Source organism: Athene cunicularia, assembly GCF_003259725.1.
Source record: "Athene cunicularia isolate RWA chromosome 1 unlocalized genomic scaffold, athCun1 chr1_part2, whole genome shotgun sequence".
In the NCBI taxonomy this organism is placed as follows: domain Eukaryota; kingdom Metazoa; phylum Chordata; class Aves; order Strigiformes; family Strigidae; genus Athene; species Athene cunicularia.
The window spans coordinates 69,142,797-69,166,893 of NW_020799092.1; the positions used below are offsets into that span (position 1 = coordinate 69,142,797).

At 39.9% G+C, this 24,097-nt stretch overlaps 1 protein-coding gene across 6 annotated transcripts in view; it reads left to right on the forward strand.

Annotated features, from left to right (window-relative positions):
• ORC5 (origin recognition complex subunit 5) overlaps positions 1-20,770 on the forward strand; it is an 82,668-nt gene extending 61,898 nt beyond the window's left edge. For 2 of the 6 annotated variants that reach the window (XM_026867855.1, XM_026867856.1), the window contains exons 14-15: positions 15,072-15,184; positions 18,805-19,355. In XM_026867855.1, the coding sequence (XP_026723656.1) occupies positions 15,072-15,184; positions 18,805-18,850 (159 nt within the window). In that variant the 3' untranslated portion in view covers positions 18,851-19,355. Of the gene's footprint in view, positions 1-15,071; positions 15,185-15,714; positions 16,526-16,831; positions 18,759-18,804; positions 19,356-20,218 lie in introns of those variants that run through there. The other 4 variants (XM_026867857.1, XM_026867858.1, XM_026867859.1 and 1 more) reach the window with 4 other exon arrangements.
• Positions 20,771-24,097: the final 3,327 nt, after the last annotated feature.

Below are 24,097 nucleotides of genomic sequence, written 5' to 3' on the forward strand. Positions count from 1 at the left end.
CTTTGTGTTGTTACAGTGGGGTTTGTTTCAGTGGTTTTCAAGCAGAGTGGTTGGTTGACTTCCTGAGTGACAGTTGTCATCCTGGTCTTTCTCTTGCTCCTGGAAGGACCAAAATGCTGTAGATTTACTGATTCAGAATAGAATGTTCTTCTCGAGGGCAAGTATCTGGTTTCCTAACATGCTCAAGGAGGGGAGAATCCAGATCTGTCCATTTCCCATTGCTGAGAAGAGCGTCTTTGTGAAGTCTGCTCTTCCCTCATGCTGCATGGTAGCGGTTGGCCAACCTGGAACTGGAACTTGCATTCATCCTTGGTGTTCTGTATGTTCTGCTTAAGGGCACCTGTGAACAAAGATACAAGAATATGTTAGACTTAAATGTCTTGATTTTGTTAGGGAAGATTTTGAACAGGAGTGTTCCTCTCAGTTACTGTTGTATAAGGGGTTTGTAACTGTTGGTTTGGCCAGGATCCAACATCATGTATCAAATAAAATTCTAATTTCTCTCTTACATGAAAGTAAATCAGATTTTCTATTTCTCCTGTTTTGATAGCATAAAACCTAGTGTGACTCAATGCCATATATGCAGCTCTTGCTGGGAGCTAGGCAGTGTTGTTTTTTCTTATTTCTTAGTGTTTATGTGGAGCCTCATATGAAGTTTATCTTCTGATGTGTTGGTTAAATGCATTAATGTCACAATTTAAGTCTTTTAGCTCTAGTTTGACAATACACCAGCAACATGAAACATCTTATTTCAACAGGTCAGATCCTTTATGTGTGAACAATTTTATACCTAATTACCAAAGTCCCTGAAATTAAGATTACTAGGATCCAGTCATGTATGTTGAGAAATTTCTCTTGCTTTCAATTTTACTATACTCTTTCCTAAGCATCCTTTGCTGATTCTTTCAAGAAAAAGCATATTGGGCCAGGAGGGATCTTTGTTTTGTACCAGTATAATGTACTTTAGTAATTGATACAAGTTGTTTCTATTTTTATTTCTGTTATGATTTATTCCCATTATGGAACCACTAAAATGTGCAGAGCTTTATTATGAATATGATTCTGATTGCAGTCTTCTGCAGTGCTTCTTGTGAGTAGTTGAGATGCAGTGTGGTACTGTGGGGGGTCTGTAAAGATTTGATTTAGTGATCTCAAGATACAAAATAATACAAAATCTTTAAATTGTCATTTTTCAGAGCAGACTCCCACTTCAGACTACCATGTATTTTACCATTTGTATAGCTTTGTGCTTAAAATGTTTGATTTTAGTATTTCAGAAGTATTTGGGTCAAATCTTTCTGGAGTGATCTAATTAAAAATTCTTAATATCTTGTTTTGGTATACAAGATTTGGATCAATATTCTTTTTAACAATTATCATAATCATCAAAAAAAGGATTGCTGTTAAGACATGTTGAAAATCTTTTTCTTTCTTGGAGAAAGCAAGGTAGTTTACTCTTAGATGATGTTCCCAAACATCTAATTATGAGAAATCTCCTTTAATTTCATGATTTCTATTCATGGCATATACACAGTACTGATTTTTGTCCTCAGGATGGTTAGAAATTTTAATTGTTTTAATTATTTTTGAATACAAAATCATATTTGCAAACAGAACTCCCTCATATAGCAGTAGAAGGCTAGTAACTGTGTGTACACAGTTCTATGTTTTACTGAGATAGCATTAAAAACTTAGGGGCCTTCTGTAAATGTATCAAGTCCTGTCAGTATCGCAGATACTTGGTAGTACTTTTAAGGTCACTTTTTTCTGTTCTTGATAGAACTTGTCTAGCAATATGTAGATATGCTGCCATTGTCAGACAGAAGTGTTATAAATGAAGGACAAAAAAACAGGTTAAAATTTTCTAGATTTGGGGATATAAGGCTTGGGCAGTTGCACAAAGGTTTGCTTCTGGAAAACAATCTTTGTGTTGCCTTCCTCATCTGAAAAATGCTTAGAACCTGAGACAACTGATGAAGAAATGAATTGGGGGTGGCAGAAAGATACTTCTGTTGGCTAGCTATTGCTTGTCCCTTGAAAAATAGCCAGCCTTTGTCTGGTGTCCACTTTATGAAGCTGCCTGACTTAAGTAATCAAATTAGCTGTAAACATCATTCCCCAAGTGTTTCTTTGACCATCTGTTACCATCTTCGGTTGCTCTCATTTTTAAGAATTAAATAGAAAGGTGAGTACTTTTCAATTATCTGTCTATAACTTGTATCTATAGCCCTCCTCCTTAGGAGGGCTTTTCCCGGGTATTGTGGAGTAAATTAGATGCACAAATGTCCAACAGATTTCAAGTACATTCAAGCCTTGTTTTTTGCATGTTTTGGAGGAACAAAATAAACTCTCTTGTGATCAGTTGTAGAGGTCTTAAATTTCTGAAGAGATTTCCAAATATATCCTCAGGTACAGAAAATAATTTGATCTTCTCAGAAAATACCACATTAAGCAAATTTCTAGCATGCCTTTCAGGGTATTATGAAGTACTTTAATTGATCCTCAAAGTAAGGGAACTGTCTCAAAATACTGATTTATCCATGCATCACTCTGTAGAGTTTTTTTTACTTTTTTTTTTAAGTTGATGAGCAGAGTGAGGCAAAGGTTGTTGTGAATTGCCTTTTATTTTTGTTTTTCTCCTAAGGCAAATTGATTGATGCTAAACCTGCTAAGAGAAAAAAGGGGCTTTTTTCTAATTTCTCCATTGAATAAAAATAATGAAGAGAAAGCATATTTATTAATACTTTGAAAGATTCCTTTAGTAATAGTTCCAAAACAAATAGATTGAAGTGCTTTTAAAAAGTGATGTTACTGTAGCAATGAGTGAGCAGGGCTAATCTATGCAATTATTTTTGAGATATTGAGTTTTTCAGAAGATGGTGAGGGAAGCTGGATTTTCATCTGTTTTGGTGTTTGTTTTTTTGTTTATTTTTAAGACTGCATAGTATAGAGATAATACAGTAATTAATAGTGAGAGAGTCCTGGCAGGGACCCTAGAGAAAGGTAAAGGGGAGACACAAAGTGGTAGGATGTAGAAGATGCAGATGATACGCGTTACCTTCGATGAATGCATTATAACAGCCACGTTAAGTCAGACCAAAAATGGGCTTGCCCACTCCTATACTTCCTATAATACAGTAAAACTCATTCCATCTGACTAGTATCAGACATACAGGAAAAACAGAAGACTGAAAAGCAGAGGATGAGTTTAGTCTGGTATATGTTACAGCTTATTGCCTGTGGCCTAAATGCTTGCCACATAATTGATGTTCTTTGCATTTAGCAGCCTGTTTAGTATTTCCTTCCATGAATGTGTCCAGTTGGTTTCTTAATTCCATAAAACCCTCTAGCACCACACTGAATTTTCAGGAGCAAAGTGTGTCTCAGATTTGACTACAAATTTGCATGAAGAAATATCTCCTTCTGAGTTTTTTCTTTGCTTTTTTAATTTTTTTTTTTTCCCTGGGATGTTTCCTGTGTTTTGTTTTAGTGTCTGCCTTTAAAAACACTGTAGGATTTTTTTTTTTTAAAGCACTGGGTTTTCGAAGAGAAGGTGTGGGGACTAAAGATAATGAGAAAGTACAGAGAAGACATGAAAGGACGCTGTGCTGGTGAGTGAAGACTGGAAGGTAGTTGGAGTCAGTGAACAAAAAAGCCATAAAGACAGACTGCTAATTGAAGAAAGCAGATTCTAAGATATGAATATGAATCCTAGGGCAAAGTGAGGGAGTGTTGTCTTCAAGAAAGTAAATACATTTTCTTTACTTGAGATTGAAGAGAAAAGCCACAAGGAAGTTAATTGCAGGAGAATGTGCTAGAAATAAGGCATCTTCTAGTGTGCAGAAAGGTGTTCTGCGGTCTGAAAGGAGAGAGTGGGATGGTGCAGAAAGGGAAGGGGAGAAAAAGAAAAAGGCAGAAGTTTCACATGCCTTGGATAAATCATGAAATTGGCAATATTTTTGTCAAATATTATTTAGCATGAATGGGATGCAAAAAGTAAGACTGATTGGTATAAGACAGAAGTGGTGAACACTGATTATACAGTGGCTAAAATACTGTATGGGAATTCTTAAAATCTGTATAGTAGAAACTGAATAAGTTTTGCAGTGTAAAATTCAAGGTTGTATGCCTTGGGCATAGAAGAATACTTCGATGAAAATATGCAAGCAATATCTTGAAGGTGGTGAGTATGATACAAACTGAGTGGGTTTAACAGTGTGAAATTCAAGGTCATGTACTTCAGGGTAAACGTTTCTTCTAAAAACAGAGGGATTAATCCCTTAGAAACTGAAGGAAGAGGGGGAAGTTTTGGCTGTCTTAATAAATGACTGAGCCACAAATATGATGAGGCTTTGTAAAAGCCGAAAGGGTCACTTGCTTTAAATCTGTAAATCACATGGATTTGCCTTGAGTGAAGTCAAGATGCAGAGTAACAAATACAAAAATACTTCATTAAAATGTGTGTTCAAATAAATAGGTCTTGAATAAAATTATTCAGGAAATTAAAGCAAGTTTTTCTATCAGTGTATCAATAAGATTCTGGAAAAGTCTTCTATGGGAGTCATTGTTTTGGAGGGAAAAAATTGGTTTGGGGATTAAAATCTAGGCAGTTGTGAAAATGTTAGTATGACATGGTGGCTTCAGTGACACGGACTGATCTCAATCCAGTAAATTTCTTACTGTACTCATGACTGAAACTAGGCACATCACATGAAAATTCTTAGGGGGAAATGTTATACAAATCTTCCCTGCCAGGCTGTCAGTAGTGCTTCCTAGTAGTAGCTAAATGTCCCTAACGTCATGATAGAACAAACATTTAAAAATCCTTAAATGGATAAAAAATTAGCCTAAGCAACATCATTTTTTAAAGGATAAAAGGTAGAAATAGTAGTCAGTTGATTTCCTTCCCCCATGCCCCCCTGTTCTGTACTAATTAAATATTTAGTGAATATAATACTGTCACATCTGGAATTTGTCAACACATTTATGTCTTGAAAGTTTGTTCAAAATAGTAATTAGTGTTAAATTCTGTTTGACCCAGTCTGATGAAGTCTTCTGGTGAAGTGTTGTCAATCTGTTGATGAGAAATGCAGAAATTACTTAAAAATTGGGAAGTGTGGTATATACTACTACAGATAAAGAAATAACATACATGGTCCTGGAGAGTCAATATAAAATAATGAAGTAATATTTATGTAAGAGAAACGCAGTAAGTAACTGATATAGGACAAAGACACCAAATGCAAACAGCATGTCCAGAGGACAACCAGGGGATCAGTCCTAGTTAGCATGGGTTTATGAAAGGCAGGTCCTGCTTGACAAACCTGATCTCCTTCTATGACAGGGCGACCTGCTTATTGGATGAGGGAAAGGCTGTGGATGTTGTTCACCTTGACGTTAGCAAGGCTTTTGACACCATTTCCCACAGCATTCTCCTGGTGAAACTGGCTGCTCAAGGCTTGGATGGGGACACGCTTCACTGGGTAAAAAACTGTCTGGATGACCAGGCCCAGAGAGTTGTGGTGAACGGAGTTAAATCCAGTTGGCGGCCGGTCACGAGTGGTGTCCCCCAGGGCTCGGTGTTGGGGCCATTCCTGTTTAACATCTTTATTGATGATCCAGACGGGGGGATCGAGCGCACCCTCAGTCAGTTTGCAGGAGACACCCAGTTGGGTGGGAGTGTTGATCTGCTCGAGGGCAGGGAGGCTCTGCAGAGAGACCTGGACAGGCTGGAGCCATGGGCTGAGCCCAACTGGAGGAGTTTCCATAAGGCCAAATGCCGGGGGCTGCCCTTGGGCCACAACAACCCCCAGCAGCGCTACAGGCTTGGGGAGGAGTGGCTGGAGAGCTGCCAGTCAGAGAGGGACCTGGGGGGGTTGATTGACAGCCGGCTGGACAGGAGCCAGCAGTGTGCCCAGGAGGCCAAGAAGGCCAATGGCATCCTGGCTTGTGTCAGCAATAGCGTGGCCAGCAGGGACAGGGAAGGGATCTGACCCCTGTACTCAGCACTGGTGAGGCTGCCCCTCGATTCCTGGGTTCAGTTTTGGGCCCCTCACTACAAAAAGGACATTGAATGACTCGAGCGTGTCCAGAGAAGGGCAATGGAGCTGGTGCAGGGTCTGGAGCACAGGTCGTACGGGGAGCGGCTGAGGGAACTGGGGGGGTTTAGTCTGGAGAAGAGGAGGCTGAGGGGAGACCTCATCGCCCTCTACAGCTCCCTGAAAGGAGGGTGCAGGGAGCTGGGGATGAGTCTCTTTAGCCTAGTAGAAAGTGACATGACAAGAGGGAATGGCCTCAAGTTGCGCCAGGGAAAGTTTAGACTGGGTATTAGGAAGCATTTCTTTCCAGAAGGGGTGGTTGGGCGTTGGAATGGGCTGCCCAGGGAGGTGGTGGAGTCCCCATCCCTGGAGGGGTTTAAGAATAGGGTCGCTTTGGAGCTTAAGGATATGCTGTAGGTCGGAACTGTGCTAGGCAAATGGTTGGACTAGATGATCTCCAGGGTCCTTTCCAATCTAGATGATTCTGTGATTCTGTGAGGAGGACCATGAAGATATTCAGAGGGCTGGAGCACCTTCCCTGTGAGGACATACTGATAGAGTTGGTATTATTTAGCCTTAGAGAAGAGAAGGCTTCAGGGAGACTTCCTGGGAAGACCTTTCCCTTCTCCAGGGAAGGAGCAACCTTCCAGTACTTAACGAGAGCCTACAGGAGAGGTGGGGAGGGACTTTTTACAAGGGCACGTAGTGATAGGACAAGGGGTAACTGTTTTAAACTGAAAGAGGGCAGATTATTTTAGATATAAGGAAGAAATTCTTTACTGTGAGGGTGGTGAGGCACTGGCACAGGTTGCCCAGAGAAGCTGTGGCTGCCCCCTCCCTGGCAGTGTTCAAGGCCAGGTTGGACGGGGCTTTGAGCAACCTGGGCTAGTGGAAGGTGTCCCTGCTCATGGCAGGGGAGTTGGAACCGGATGATCTTAAGGTCCCTTCCAACCCAAACCATTCTATGAGCTATGATTCGTAGAGGAAAAAGGCTTGCAAAGCAGATGGGGTCGCTTATGTTTGCTGTGTACTGCAGCATCCTATATGGCCACCTGTGTGCATGTTACCAAAGTGAAGGGCATAGAGTGCTGTCTGGAGCACCGTTGAGGCTGTGACTGGGATACCCCTGCTTGTTAGTGGCTCTGTTAATGTTAAAAACACTTCAACTACATTCATAAGATAGTTTAAAAGAGTTGGATTAATTTAAGATGAGAAAAAGGTAAAATATCTAGCTGAAGCATGCAGTAATGAATGCTTTAACTGCACAGTGGAAGGCCATGTTTGGAGGGCTGTCCCTTTTGTTGTGGTTTTTTTCCATGCATTAAAAGCCTAATTCAGAATCAAAACTTGATTGTTAATATCTAAGCGTTCAGAAAAATGTTGATTTATTTTCAATAGTTTTTATAAAAACAGTTTTGATCAATTGCTGGCTTAAATATATATCATTGTAATGCTCTATTGTTACCTTTCTGTATGAGCTTTTCTAACAAGGGTGACCTACTATAGCTATACTCTAGCTATAATTTTGATTGAAATTCTTTTGAGCAGGCCCACATAATTTGTACTAGGGTCATTGAATTTAACTCCAGGAGATTATTGCAGCAGTCATTTTGACTGAAATGTTTTTTCCAAATGGCATATGGTTTTCAAACTGCCTTGTTGCATAGCAGTGGTTTTTGCATGTGTGTGAATGTAACTCTTGGCAGTGGTGGGTTTCAAACAAGTGCAGTGAGCTGCACATTTGCTTTAAGAGCCCTGTGTTGATGGTGCTGCAAAGTGCTAGGGTCCATATTAATTTTAATATGACTGAAAGAATATAGTACTACTGTCTGATGGTATTTAGTAAGGGAAGTTCTTAATTTCTTGACAGTTTTGAGGTTCAGAATCAAAAGGCTGTGAGTGAAAGTAAGTGGGACTGGAGTGACAATTAACTGCATCGCGGGCAAGATAATTGAAGATTATAGACTGTAGAGATGAAAAATACCTTGCAGATCATCTAGTACATCTCTGTCAGTTTGTAATTGTTGCTGCTAGTCTTTCATTAATATTTTTCTAGTCCAGTTTAAAATGTACCACTTGGTGAGTTTTCAATCACATCTCTGAGGAAACAGCTTTTTTTTTTTCTCCTAATAGTCAGCATCATTTACTTTTATACTATGGATTTGAGAGGTGTTACACACTTTGTCCAGAGTCTTTCCTGTGATTGTCAATCATTGCTTACCCAAACTGACCAGGTGTCTCCCTGTATCTCGGATCTTAGTTCTGCTCGTGTTGCACTTCCGTGAATGTTTTCTGGCTTCTCGTGGTGTCCTCAGGAAGAGCCTAGCCCTTCTCAGCAGACAGTCCTCACTTCTGGAATCCTTTTCCCGTCCACGCAGCTGTGTGCTGACAAAGCCAGTCTTGTGTCTAGAGAATGATGCAAGACCCATCTGTTAGTCCAGGCTGAAAGGAAAAAAGCAGCCTTTAAGTATGACTTGTGAGTTACTTGTGTTTTCCAGAGGGTTCAATGTCCATATTTGACCAGTGGATCTCCAGAAGCAGTCTGAGCCATCATTTTGTACTGGCAGCCACTCTGCTGTAGTTTTATGATTGTTCTCCCTTTGCATCCAGGCTTTCAGCAGCAGTTTCCTCACATAAATATATTTCAAAGAAGGCTCAGTCATGGCTTATTTTTAAACATACCAGTGTTACCTGTTCTTTCAGATCAGTAACTTTTCTTCAGATATTTTTGTTATTCCTGTAGAAAATTCTATTTCCTTAATCACTTTTGCTGGTATTAAATAATTACCAGGTCTAGCTTTAGAATATTTCTTCCAACTGTAATTTCTTTTGTTCAAAAGATTCTCAGTAAATATTCTTTCTTACGTCACCCACACAGTTTTTCTGGCTTGTTTCTAGTTTGTTCTTGCCAGATGTTTTTTTCCCAAGCTTTTGTGATAATAAAATGGAGACACTGTAGCCATGGTATTAAAAAGGGGAGAAAAAAAAGAAAAAAAAAAAAAAAAAAAAAAAAAGCTTTTGTTAAGTGCAATTAGTTTGACATTGCATTCATATTTTTCCCAATTGTTTCAAACTTTCTGATTTATCTTCATTTAGTAACAGATTGTCTCCAAAGTTCTGTAACACCTGAACGTTTCAAGTAGTATTTTTTCAGTGCTTAAGTTATAGGTTGCATTGGGACCTAAAGAGCTAACAGAACATGAAAATTGGTGATTTAAAAAATTTTGCTACAAATACGCTGTCTTAAAGCCAGTTCATTTCACTGTATCTTGTTTTATGAAGTGAATGTCCTAAGTAGGCACAGAGAGACTATTTATATGAATACAATTTTAAGCAAAATAGCTAAGCTGCAGAAGCAGTTAGAATAAAAGTTAGATCTGGTAATATTTTAATATTGTACAAAGCTTTTTCTTCCTTTCTCCACTACTCCCACCTCATCTAGCTGTTAGACGTTCAGCAAAGAGGTACTCAAACCTCTTGTGTCAGGGAGAAATTGAATGTTCTGTGCCCTAGAAGACTTCTTAACCATTTAGTGAAGAAAGTTGTCTTATTACAGAATCACAGAATCATCTAGGTTGGAAAAGATGTTGAAGATCATCCAATCCAACCATTAGCCTAACATTGGCAGTTCCCAACTACACCAGATCCCTCAGCACTATGTCGACCCGACTCTTAAACACCTCCAGGGATGGGGGACTCCACCACCTCCCTGGGCAGCCTATTCCAACACCTAACAACCCCTTCTGGAAAGAAATATTTTCTAATATCCAGCCTAAACCACCTCTGGTGCAGCTTGAGGCCATTACCTCTTGTCCTGTTGCTTATTACTTGGGTAGAGACTCATCCCCAGCTCTCTGCACCCTCCTTTCAGGGAGCTGTAGAGGGCGATGAGGTCTCCCCTCAGCCTCCTCTTCTCCAAACTAAACCCCCCCAGTTCCCTCAGCTGCTCCTTGTACAACCTGTGCTCCAGACCCTGCACCAGCTCCGTTGCCCTTCTCTGGACACGCTTGAGTCATTCAATGTCCTTTTTGTAACGAGGGGCCCAAAACTGAACACAGGAATCGAGGGGCGGCCTCACCAGTGCCGAGTACAGGGGTCAGATCCCTTCCCTGTCCCTGCTGGCCACGCTATTGCTGACACAAGCCAGGATGCCATTGGCCTTCTTGGCCCCCTGGGCACACTGCTGGCTCCTGTTCATCGGGCTGTCAATCAAACCGCCCCCCCCAGGTCCCTCTCTGACTGGCAGCTCTCCAGCCACTCCTCCCCAAGCCTGTAGCGCTGATGGGGGCAATTGGGTCTAGACAGATAGGTTCAGCACAAAATATTTGAGGAACTTAATTCCACATCTACCACAATTAAATCTTCTAACAAAGCAATTTATTGAAAAAAAACCCGTGTGTGTTGCCTAATTCTGTGGCTGACTTAGCAGCAGCAGCATCAGAGTCCTGCTATATTGTATAAAGCAGAAAAAATGAAGACATTGCTTTGGGGTGACAGAACTCTCTTGCTGTTTTTGATTCTCCCTGAACCCATTGAAAATCTATACAAACAGAGCTTCAGGCTGCTGTGGCCTCAGCATGCAGGATTTTGGATTTGTCTTTCAGTGATTTTTGCAGTTCTCTATGTACAGTCTAGGCATCTAGGTTTTGAATTCTGCTCTAAAGTCTCACAAGTTAGGTATTTTAGCTTCTAACATTTGTCTGTCTGCAGGGAAACTGGTCCCTATTTATTCCCCTTTAGATATGTATTCTTTGTCTCTACTGAATCTCTTTGGAGATAAAACTTTCTTACCCATGTGAATTGAAAATGGCAATTTTCTCCACTTGTCTTAAAGAATCTCAGGATCAGGACTCACTGTGCTCACATCCCTGTGATGACGTTTTTATTAAGATAAATAAATAGAGGATTTGTAAAAGAAATTAGTAAAGGGTTGCAACTTACTAAGTAAGTTTGTGTTATTCTGATGATCAATAGCTTCATTTGTCTTGTAATATTGTATATTTAATCTTTAAAGTTAATATTTTGAGTCGAAAGCATTAATGAAACATAGTGGCTAGTCTGATGCTATTTCAGATTTGAGTCAGCCTTTATTAAGGAATTTTACATTGCAGACCTTGTGTTACACACATATTATTTGATACTAGTTGGAAAAGAAAATGGTTACAATTAGTTGTTAAAAGTATGGCTGGAACATTTGTAATGCAGCAGCAAGGTCCCTTTTACATCCCACATAAAACTGAGATGGGTCCAGCTCCAAACTATCTAGGCTTTTGCTGTACTTACTGGGAGCTTTTAGGAGCCTCCTGCCATTCCTTCATTGGTGATTTCTGAATGTGAGGCCAGCTGCAAGTATGTATTGCAGAAGTGATTGGCCAGTAATGGTGCATTGGGGTGTAAAATAGAAGTTGTTACAGCGGATTACTCTATAATGCATCTTCACTGACTGAATAAGGACTTTGTTGAATGAAGAATGTAGAAAAATGTGCTCTTAAACTCATGAATATTTAAAGAAAATAAAACACCTCTAACAAGTTTGAGGTTGAACCCAATTCAGTGATATGTTCAGATTCATGAACTGCATTTTGACTTTTACCATATACTGAGTTCAGTTTTAAATGCTGTCAGTGCTAAGAATTTGTAAATCGTGCTACTCTTCAATGTACTTTATAGACTTGAAAGTAAATGGAATTTATCTTTGTGAATATGGGTGGGCCAGTATTCCTTAACCAAACTCCAAAGACTTTGTAGAATGATGGCATCCAAACCATTGTTGCCTAATGCAATATAAAAGAAAGTTAAGCACGGGCTCTTATAAAAATTGCCTCATTCTTGGTGACTGTAATTTTTTCTGTTCTCCACAGGTAGGTGTAATTTTTTTATATTATGTCCACTTAAGGGAAAGCTAATAATTCTGCCTACCTCCTGCAAGCACTGTCACAAATTTGAAGACTGAGTTCACTTTCAACAAAAGAGTGGGGTTATTACTGAGCTAGGATTTTTTTTTTTATTGATACTGGTAAGAACTTTCTGCTATTTTTTATAGCAATGTGTTTCCTTGAAGGTTTGAACTGATACATTTATTCTTCAGAAATTCCCTACCATGCTATTATCACAGAGGTAGGTCATGGTTGGCTGGTTTACGGCTTTCGGTGGGGGGTTTTTTGGCTTTTTTTTTTTTTTTTTTTTTTAGTTCTTCACAGAATGTAACCTTGTTGCCTTGAATTCTCAGTGGCATCTATAGCAAAGGCCAGGGAAAAGTTTTTCTTGTTTTCTGCTTTTACCTGTTTCTTGTCCCTGGGATCTAGGAGGGGGTAGGGAGACAGTAGAATCACCACAGTGGTTTTTGCTAACTGAGGCAGAACAGACTGGTTGCACTCAGTGGTCACATCCCATGAGACTGCACTTTAGTGATACCACAGTCATCATTTGGAGGAATGAAGACAGTGAAAAATGCACTGGTACACTGTTTTGGTAAAATAATCAGTGGCTCTGTCAAGACACTGTATGGTGTTTGTAGGCACATTTAACTCCTTTCAGGCACTGGTCTTTTTAAGCACGTCATCTTCCAGCCAGGTTGGAAGGGACCTTAAACACCATCTAGTTCCAACCCCCCTGCCTTGGGCAGGGACACCTTCCACTAGCCCAGGTTGCTCAAAGCCCCGTCCAACCTGGCCTTGAACACTGCCAGGGAGGGGGCAGACACAGCTGCCCTGGGCAACATGTGCCAATGCCTCACCACCCTCACAGTGAAGAACAACTTCTTAATATCTAATCTAAATCTGTCCTCTTTCAGTTTAAAGCCATTATCACTTGCCCTTTTAAAAAGTCCCTCCCCATCTTTCCTGTAGGCCTCTTTTAAGTACTGGAAGGCCACTATAAAGTCTATCTGGAGCCTTTTTTTCTCCAGGCTGAGCAACCCCAAATCTCTCAGCCTGTCCTCATAGGTGAGGTACTCCAGCCCCCTGATCATCTTTGTGGTCCCCATGTCCTCCTTATATTGGGGGCATCAGAGCTGGACACAGTATTGCAAGTGAGGTCTCAAGGGGGAATCACCTCTTGTGACCTGCTGGCCACACTTATCTTGATGCAGCCCAGGATACTGTTGGCTTTCTGGGCTGTGGGCACACTTTTCTGACTCATAGTCAGTTTTTCATCCACCAGTACTCCCGAATCCTCCTCTGAAGGGCTGCTCTCAATCCACTCATTGCCCAGCCTGTATCTGTGCTTGGGATTGCCCTGACCCATGTGCAGGACCTTGCACTTGGCCTTGTTGAACTCCATGAGGTTTGCATGGGCCCACCTCTCCAGCCTGTCCAGATCCCTCTGGATGGGACCATGACACATCCCTTCCCTCCAGAGTGTGTCAGCTGTAGCACACAGCTTGGTGTTGTCAGCAGACTTGCTGTGTGTGCCCTCGATGCCACTGTCCATGTTGCTGCTGAAGATGTTAAACAGTGCTGGTGCCAATACCAGCCCCCAAGGAATGCCACTCATCACTGCTCTCTGCCTGGATGTCGAGCTGTTGACCTCAACTCTTTGAGTGCAACCATCCAGCCAGTTCCTTATCTGCCAAGTGGTCCATTCATCACATCCATGTTTCTCCAATTCAGAGACAAAGATGTCATATGAGGCAGTGTCAGATGCTTTGTACAAGTCCAGGTAGATGATGTCAGTTGGTCTTTCCTTATCCACCAACACTGTAACCCCATCATAGAAGGTCAGCAGATTTGTCAGGCTTGATTTGCCCTTAGTGAAGCCCTGTTGTTTGTCAGCAGTCACGTCCTTGTTTTCCATGTGCCCTAGCATAGTTTCCAGGAGGATCCACTCCATGATCTTGCTGGGCACAGAGTTGAGACTGACTGGCCTATAGTTGCCTGGGTCTTGCTTTTTTCCTTTTTAAAAATGGGGGTTATGTTTCTCCTTTTCCAGTCAGTGAGAACTTCACTGGACTGCCATGATTTGACAAACATGATGCATTCATATGCCATGTTTCATACTTCATCTGCCAGTTCCCTCAGGACTTGTGGATGCATCTCATCAGGTCCCATGGACTTGTGCACCTTTAGGTTCCTTAGGTGGTGTTGAACCTGATCTTCTCCTACAGTGGGAAGTTCTTCATTCTCTGTCCCCTCCTTTGCTTTCTGCATCTTGGACAGTGTGGCTGGAGCCCTTGCCGGTGAAGACTGAGGCCAAAAAGTTGTTTTGTCCCTCGGCCTTCTCCATGTTCCAGGGAACCAGGTCTCCCATTTGCTTCTGGATAGGGCTCACGTTGTCCCCTAGTCTTCCTTTGATCCCTGCCATGCCTATAGAAGCTTTTCCTGTTGTTCTTGATGTCCCTGGTGATATTTAATTCTGTCAGGGCTTTGGCCTTCCTAACCTGTTCCCTGCCTGCTTGGACAGTTTCTGTGTATTCCTTCCAGACTCCCTGTCCTTGCTTCCATCCTCTTTAGGCTTTCTTTTGTGTTTGAGTTTGTCCAGGAGCTCCCTGTGCATCTATGCAGGTCTCGTGGCATTTTTGCCTGAATTTATCTTCATTGGGATGCATCGCTTTTAAGCTTGGAGGAGGTGATCCTTGAATATTAACCAGCTTTCTTGGGCCCCTCTTCCCTTCAGGTCTTTATCCCATGGTACTTCAACTTTGAGTGGGAATGTTCAAGAGGAGGTTTTCGGGTATAAAAGAAAGAAAATCAAAATCTTTCTTGGTTGTCAGGTAGAGATTTGGAAAATGTTCAACTTATGCCTGTTATTTGTCTTTTCCACATTGTCTTTCCCTCTTTGATCAGAACTCCAGGATAACACTTGATACAAAGGATGAAGGGTTTAGCCTGTGGTTCTCACTGCCTGTGCTGAAAATGTAATTGTGAAAATGTATATTTGTTTCTGGGTTCGCTAGCTGCAGAACTACGTGAAAATCAGTGAGCAAGTGTGAGTCGCTCGCCAGAGAAATATGGGAATGATGCCAAATGGAAAAAAAATACGGCCACATTTTTGTTAGCAAAAATGACTGACATTACTAATGTCTCTTGTTTGTAGATCACCTCTCTTGTGACTCTGCAGCTGTTATCCATGGTTGGCCATAATGACCAGCTTGATGGACCACGATATAAATGTACTGTATCTCTGGACTTCATCAGAGCTATTGCCCGGTGAGCCTATTAGGTTTGTTTGCTGTTGTATGTGCTGACTTGAAAGAGACTTCAAACTCGGTATTTGCTCAGTCTGTAGCTCTCTGCCGACCAGAATAGAAATCTATGGATGTTTTCTAAGAATGAGTGAATGAGTTGTCTTATTTATGAGAAGTGTTGAGCTTCAGGTAAGTATAGTCCAATCCTGTTTTGAAAAAAATTCATGTTCCAGTGGCAGTATGTGTTATAGTAATATACTCTCGTTGGGCTTAATAAAGGTCAGGGACTTCATGTGAAAATACTACTCTAAAATGTCAGTCCATTTCATTACCAAAAGGCACGTTATGATATTTGAATCTGAAATTATATTTAATTCTTAACAGTGTTTGTACATATGACATAAAACCTACATAGAGTATAAGAATTCTTCTGCATATTCTTATCTTGTGTGATCTGTAGTTGACGCAAACTAATTCAGTAAATGTATGTAGGTAACTCAATCGCTCTGTTCATTCAGAGCCTTCAGTTCTGGAGTCTGAGAAGAGTTCCAGGTCCATCAGGAGAGATGATAAGTTAGAGACAGAAATGCACGCAGTACATAAGCAACAGTCAAGCTTATGTCTCGTTTTTATGAAATGGCAACAGCATTACCTCACACCTGTTGCTGCAGCTAGCTTATTAGCAGGTCTTAGATAAAGAGTCAGAGCCAGATCAGAGCCAAGAAATGACATGTAGTGAAAAGGATGAGAAACATTCTTAAGGCCATCTCTTCTCTGTAATGTGGGACATCAGAGGAACCTTTGGTGTAGACTGTATCCCATAACCTCAGTGCATGTGTTGCTTTCCTGAGCTACTAAATGCCCAATAGCTTTATCAGTAATCCTCACAGACACACTAATTTCAGTTTGCAGCTGGACAGGCCATAGAATGAAACTTCATCTGGTTCAGACCTGGCTGGACCACACTGCCAGGATCTCCATGGCTTTACTGTGTCAACTTCCTATTCCCAGCAATAAAGTTGCTGGTGAATGATGCCCTGAAAAAGCTCCCACTGGTACCAAGTACAGCAGACCATCTGCTCAGCAACATGGATCACTGTGTATACAAACATCCCCAAGTTCTTGTCTCCACTCTAACTCCTGTGATGAATAAAGAGACGTTCATAAACTGTGTACTGACTATGAGGGTCCTTGAATTAAGATACTTGAAATAATGGCCCTCTCCTTGCAATTTTAGCATCCTTGACTCCATTAAAGTTGCTGGAATGTAGAGATAGCCAGAAAACAGGACCAAAACTTGTACTATGCAGCTTGTGCTTACCGCAGAAAGTAGTTGTTGGAGATGCTGTCACTTCAAACCTCAGTGCATCGTTTAGTGCTTTGACTTGCTTCCCTTTAGGTCAGATGTGTGTGTGTGTGTGTGTGTGTGTGTGTGTATATCTCCTGACTGACTTTTCCTACATGTTATAAAGAAGAAAGCAGTTCTCCACCCACCCCCTACCGAAGTACTTTGGAAATATTTATATACTACCTAGACAGGGCTGTTTAAATGACCTGACAGATTTTTAAAGTTGGACTATTCTACTTTTCTTCTGTTCTGCCCCCTCCCCCCTCCCCCTTCTTTTTCTTGCTTTGTTCCTTTGTTCCATTTTTTTATTATCTTTTCCAGCCCACAGTCTTTCTTAAATCTTTAAGGAGGAAGATCCATAAAGATGCAAGGCTTTATGAACCCATGGTAAATGAACTTCCTCATTGTCTTGATGGGGCTAGCTACAGGGCAGAGACATGATCTTCTGTGCTTTAAGAAATTTCATTTTCTACATGTGCACTAGTCTTGCAGCTGCCTGTAGTTTTTAACCACTTGTGGGAAAAGTTATATTTATTGCGGAGAAGAAACTACTTTGCCATTTCAACCAAATTACACATGAAATAAGCAGCCTATGTCCTGATTATTTTTTCTTTGTTACTGTAATAGTACTAAAATAAGTTTGTTAGTCCCTAAAATCTTCAGATATCTCAGCCTTGTTACTTGAGCATATTTCCTAATAGAAAGCTGAGAGTGCAAAGAGTGGGACAGAAAATGATGCTTTCTCTCTCCCCTCCCCAATACTGTTCAGGGTGTTCAGATTGTCATTTCATTTTCTGTATTTTTTTTAAGCAAAAGTGAAGTTTGCATTTAAAAAAAAAAATGCAAAAGCCACCTGTTTTTGGGAAAGACTTAAAAAACGTGTGTCTCTTCCTGGTGGTTTTTAGTGTCATAACTGCTGGCCATGCACAGTCTCTTTAGTATTGCAGAACCTCATGTCTGGCTTTGTTCTGTTGCATACATTCAGTCTTTCCAGAGTTATTACTATGCTTTTTACCACATAGTATTTACATGTTTAGCTGAAGATAAGGTTAGACGTTTCTTTGTTAGAAATCTTTGATTTATCTTTTAAGAATTGCAGACCCAATTCATAAATTTTCTGTAGCTGAAGTAGGGATCTCTTAATGTTTCCTGAATGTAACAGGTCTTTTCATACAGTCTCTAATGAACTCAGTTGTTATGACAGGATGATTGTGTTTCATTTAGTTGATAAGGTCAGCAGTTGTTGGAGTGTGTGATTTTGTTTCTGTTGAAAGCTTTAGTTACAAGACTAAAGCACTTTTCTTGAGTGACACAACGTCATATGGATAACAATAGCAGTTAATATCTTTAATTTTTTAAGTGGTTATTAAGTAGACTCAAGCACAATATTTCTTGTTATGTATCCTGGGATTTCTGAACTTTTTCTCTGCCCAATATGAAGTTTTATAGAAACTTTTCAAAAAGTGGGTTACAGATGATGTGTGAACAGAGAATATTAAATGATTGTAGTCTAACAAATTAGACATTCAGTCTCCCTTATCATTGTGAGCAGTTATTTTTGCATCATTGAATACTTTAAAAAAACCCTCAACTTTTATACTTGTCATTATATGCAGTAATTTGTGTTATTTATTCAAACAGTAAACCCCGAAGTCTGAGTGTTAGATTGTATAGTGGAATACGTTTAGAGACAAAAAAAATAATTATATGTTTTATTCTACTGCTCTTTCATTCTGCCTGCCATTAAAGTACAAAAGTATACATTAAAATCTTCTATCCCATTGAGTGGCATTCTTGGATTTTTCAAATTTAGCTATGAACATGGGTCAACTAGTGTCAAAACTGAAAGAATGCAGACTACAAATGAGTACAGATGAAGGAGTTACATAGTACATGCTAAAACAGGTGGTTTGGAAGATGAACAAAACATTCAATAGCATAAAAGATTGCTGTTTTGCATCACCAACTAGAGTGTATCATGTTTACCATATGAAAATATGATCTTATTATCTTTGATATATTTTTACTGCTTAATGATCAAAATAAGGATCTTCCAGTTTTTAGTAGAAAGCTGCTTTATTTCTTTTTTAGACTTACAAAGTTTAAATAATCAGAAGACAGGTACTGTAAATAACACTAGAAGTTAAAAATTCATTCTTCCTCGATTACATTTCTTTTGGGGATATAGCTTGATTTTGATTGTGCAGAATGTCCCACATGTGCTGTCTCCAAACAGGTTAAAGTCTTAGCACTGTTAAGATGATTGCTCTAATATACTGTGTTTTTGTTTATAGGACCGTGAACTTCGACATAATAAAGTACTTGTACGATTTCTTATGAAAACAAGCTTCACAGCCATATGGACAGTGTGACAATGACTAAGGCAAGCTGTGTTCATCTCTCTACTTAGCTGGCCAGAAAGAAGAGTATTTTGGCTCTTTTGGATTTGTCCAAACAGGTGCTGGCCCAGCATGGAATCTGATGAAAATACTCTGATTGGTCTGGGTGGATCTGAGCAGAGGACTATTTACCAGGGACCCTGGAGTATTTGGAAGCAATGTGTTAATTATAAACAGCAGGGTTTGAGCACAATCTGTTCTACTCTTAATGATGTTATCTTAACACTGAAATTGCCTGAAACCCATTTACTTAGGACTGCATTTTGCTCTATGAACTCTCCCCAGTGCTTTGAACATGGCAGCAGCCCTTGTTTGTATGCCCAGTCTTTTCACTTCCTCTCCACAGGAATCTTTGCAATTGCCTGCCAAAGCAGCTTTTCCTGAGGCCACCATTTTAGGAAAGTGGAGTAGCAAAATATAATAAACATAGGAACATATTTAAAATCAAGCTGGTATAAATCCTTCTTTCTCTTCAGTCGTATGTAGGCAGACTGTTACACTGTTATATGGAGATCACAATGATAGGAAACTTAATCACCATAGTCTTTTTTCAGATCATTCATAAATGTTGACTATGAATATATTTTTACAAAGCTTGATTTTAAGAAATTATGGATTCTTAAAGTTGTATCCCAGTGTCAAATTTGAAAGGTGTTCTTTTTGATTAAACATTTAATAATCCTTTTGTGCTCATCCAGTTATATTAAGTGCTAATTATAATGCTGTTTGGAATGAACATACTTTAAGATACACACTGTGTAATGGCTTTTATAACAGTATTTGTCCTGTAGAGGAGGATGGCACAGCTGCCTTTCCCTCAGAAAGGGAGAAATTCAACAGGTGACAGAATATTCTTGCAGCAGTTCCCCAAAAGATGCAGAATAGTGAATAATCAATGTGGTGTTATAACATAAAACTTTAGCTTTGGAAATACACAGTGGAATAAAGAACAATTCATTTGTCTCCATTTTATAAGTAGAGGATTCCCAACTGTTGCTACCTTTATGGGGAATTAAAATCCCCTAGTCCATTTTGGGATTATTGTCTTCATGAATCTGGTGATTTCAGTCACACTCTTGAAAACTCCAGGTCCCACAGCCTCAGGCATTTTACTCCCGAATGCCCAAATGCTGGTCTTTGACTGACAGTACAAGACAGGGCCATGTCCTATCTTGACTATTATGTTTTTTTCCAAGGAAAAAATGGTAATTCTTTCCCCCACCGTGCACTGATATTGGAGATGGTCAAATACCCTGAACATGTGTAGCTTTTTTTGATTTTTTTTTTTTTTTTTTCCTCCCCCCCCCCGTTGTGGATGTGTAGCCAAGCTCCTGGATCCAGACCCAAATGAACAAGTTCCAGGCGAATCGAAGCAACAAAAAACATCTTTCTGGCCAAGCTGTCACTTCCTGCCTCAGGAGAGTGTGAAAGAGCAGCAATGAGTCATCTCCGTGATCCCTTTTCCTTCCTACCGCTGAGCTGAATCAAACCCTGCACCTGTCCATGAGGTGGCAACGTTTGTCATGCTTACTGAAGTGCTTGGATGCAAATACATAACCTGTTTCAAAATGTTTACTACCTGCTTTTGTTTCTACTAATAAAAAAGTACATAAGGTGTACCTAACTTTACAGTCTCTTCCCCTTTTGGAGCTAGTGCTGGTCTGAGCTCAGCTCTTGTGAACCTCCTCTATGACTGCCTAGGGCTGAAAGGTGGAGAGGAAAGAAGGTTCGAGGTGTTCATGTAAGGTTCATGTAAAGCAACAGCACAAATATGATATTTGATCTACGTTATAATTTGATATATGAAACATGATGGGAATGATACTAATTTATTAAGTGTTACAACTCTTGAGTCACAAAATTTCCAGTTCTGCTGGGGAGGGACAGTGCCATTTTGTGAAGCTCCCCCTTCCCAGTAGTCAGGATAGCTGAAAACCTTGGCACCTACCAAGCAGAAGTAAGAAACTCATCTTGGGGAAGCTTTACTACCAACAGCAAGTTGTGAATTATATGACACTTCCACTCAACCTCCATGAAAATACCACAAATGCTCAAAAATAGTTGCAGATACACACATTAAGAGAATGCAATGAGAATATAGAAGACAGCTTTACAGGTAGCTCTACATGAGTATATGGATGAACAATAAATTTGGTCATGTTAGAGACATTTTCAGGCAACGTTTATATCTTCTTCCTATGGGAAAGAAATGAATAGGATTTTTACCAGTTGGCTTAGTGCATGGCCATTTCAGGAATATTTCTAATGCTGCCTATGGTTGACAGGAGATGAGATGTGAACTCAAAGGTTTCAAACAGAAAAAGAAGAACCAGGCATGATGGTATTTTGCTCTAGTATAGTAGCAAATTGGCCCAAGCTCAGTATTGTAGGATTTAGTTAATTCTAGAATCTTAGTTTTTCAACAATATGGATCCATAAACACATGTAGTTACGTATAGCAGTACTTGATGAAATAGTGCATTGTTTCAATGTTAAAATTCAATTGATTTTTAAAAATGAGCTCATAAATATAGATGATTTTCTTTTCACTGTTGCCATAGCTTTTCTAGAAAGAGATCAAGACCAGAACTAGCTCAAGACTTAATTCCATATAGCTGATAGACAGGCACTGTAGATAGGAAGGACTAAACATGAATATTTCAGAACTGATGTTTAGTATATGTCTTGGCAGTGTTTGAATGAGGAACAAAATCAGTCATGGTTTAGGTTGCATCTGGAAAAACATCCCTTTTGCATTGTGTCAAATGTGCTCTGTTGGTTGTTCTACCTTTTCAGTAACCCTATCACTCCCACATAGACCAGACCCTCAAAACCACCCAGCCTGAAATTTGGAGCACAATGTAGAAGACGTGAAGTAAGGTTCTTAGAAAATAAGCACTGAGAAAACTTGGTGCTGCTGACATTTTTTTCAATGCAATTTCTTCCATACTAGCCTGATGATCATTTCCAGTGTAAATCCGAAAGATGAGGATGCACGTTTTTGTGGAATGTAGTTAATTTGACTGAAATAAGGTTAACTGGAGAAGGAGTAGTAACTGAGGATCCATTGGACTGAACCACTGTCCTTACATTGGATGCACTTTTGTGACCTTTTTGAAAGACTCCTATCAGTGATACCAAATTTAAAGCTGAATCAGCAGAGTATGAGAAAGAACAAGGTGACTGAAGTGCGGATGATTGATGTAGGCTATAACTATGCTGCTGCTGAATATTAGGATTTATTCTGACAAACTAGAAATATTTCTATATATCCATGCCAATGAGTTTATAAATTATTGTTGAGTTTCTTATTAGGTACCCTAGCAATACTCTGTTCTGACACCCTGTTCTGAAACTCATGGACGAGGTGTGGTCTCCTTTAGCCTCCCTGGGGCCAGGATTTCACCCCTTCTACGAGTAGTTTTAAGAACTGTGCAAATGATGCAGAGCAAGACAGTTGTTCACCTAATCAGAAATTCCTCGGTACTGTAGTGCAGCAGTATGTATTTAAATAAACTACAAGAGATTTTTTTCATAATTCCTAAGTCACAAAGTGTTATAATACTGTAAAAATTACAGACATATAGTGCCTGTCTCCAATAGCTGATCCAAACACCAACAGGAGCGGGTACTTGTTCTTAGAAGAAGAAAGTAAAGGAGAAAGAAATGCAGCTATCATCAGTTGCAAAGAAATGAGTACCCTTGAATAGCTGACTTCATCAACAGCTGCATTTTCATATATACAACATGGAATTTTTATTTTCTAAAAAGGCTTGCAAGGGTGCATCCGCATGTAATACAGGAGGAGATTTATTATTTTTTGACAGTGATTTACCTTACTCTGGTTCTTCAGAACCTGCTGCTTCTACCATAATAATTCCCCTGGCTATTGTGTCTGGTTTTGTGTGAGTTAAAGAAATATATTGGTTATTTGAGCACTTTCTATACACCGTGATTTACACATGTGAGAATACATCAATTTTCACCCTTGGTTACATTTTCCCAGTATCCACCAAGTAGTTTTGCTAAGACCATCCAGGCGCTATCTACTCTCCTTGTAACTGGCACAGCCAGCCATGCCAGGAGAATAGGATGAAGGACAGGATTCCCACTCAGAATGTAGATGTTACCTGTCTGTGACCTGTGAGCAAAATGTACACAGTTCAGTATCCCAGGATTAGATATCCCCCCTGTACTTGTGTTGGCAGAGATGGCAGGGAAAAGTAAGAAACAGCAGGTTCTTGAGGTTTGCCTGGAGGTCCAAGTACTGTGTATTTTAGTCAGCCCAGGTAGTTTTGAAACAAGATGTACACCATCCAGGAGTAAGTGCTGCCTGAGGTGACAGCAACTTCTTCAGTTTTCTTAACAACAGAACAGCATAATTTACAAAAGAGCCTTATAACTTATGAGCTAGTAAATATGCATTGAGGTGAAGATAAAACTTGATCAGCAAGTCTAATCATACATGATACCGAATTTTTATGTGTTCAAAGACACTGGAATGGCTCGACTAGAATATTGAATGGGATATTAATAGCGAAAACTGGTTTTTATCTCAACTTCCATGTGACATGACTTTTACTCTGAACAGGCAGATTTATATAAACTCTACAGTAGTCAGAGGGAAACACAGTGTAAGGACAGTTTTACGCTTTGATTATTTTTGTGCCTGTTTATTAAAACCATTAAAAAAATAAATCTGAAAACAATACAGAAATTATTTGGTGTATGCCAGCAGAGTTGAAACTGCAGAAGTACAACCCTTATCATGTGAAGAGTAACTGAAAACTGTATGTGAGGATGTTTTTAAAAAGCAACATCTCACTGGAAGTGTCTGTGCTGGAATAGAAAGTTGAAAAACATTATGCTGCTTGTTATTGGACATTAGCAATTTATCAGCCATATATTTGAATACCGAGTACCTAAGCTTCTAATATCAAGCAGTGTAAGTATGGTATCCAAGTAACACCAAAACTGTCAAGCAGTCTGTGACCAGTGGTATTTCCATGCGGTTTAAGTTGAACGGGTGAATGCCTATCTGTAAGCAAGGTGGTCTTGGAGTGGGAACATGATGTACAAAATACCATAAGTAGACTTAATGTTTGAAGTGTTGTGGTGTATTGTACTTAGCACCTCCTCCTCTGTCAGTGACCAATACCCCTTTTTTCCAAGGCAGGAGAAGTATCTC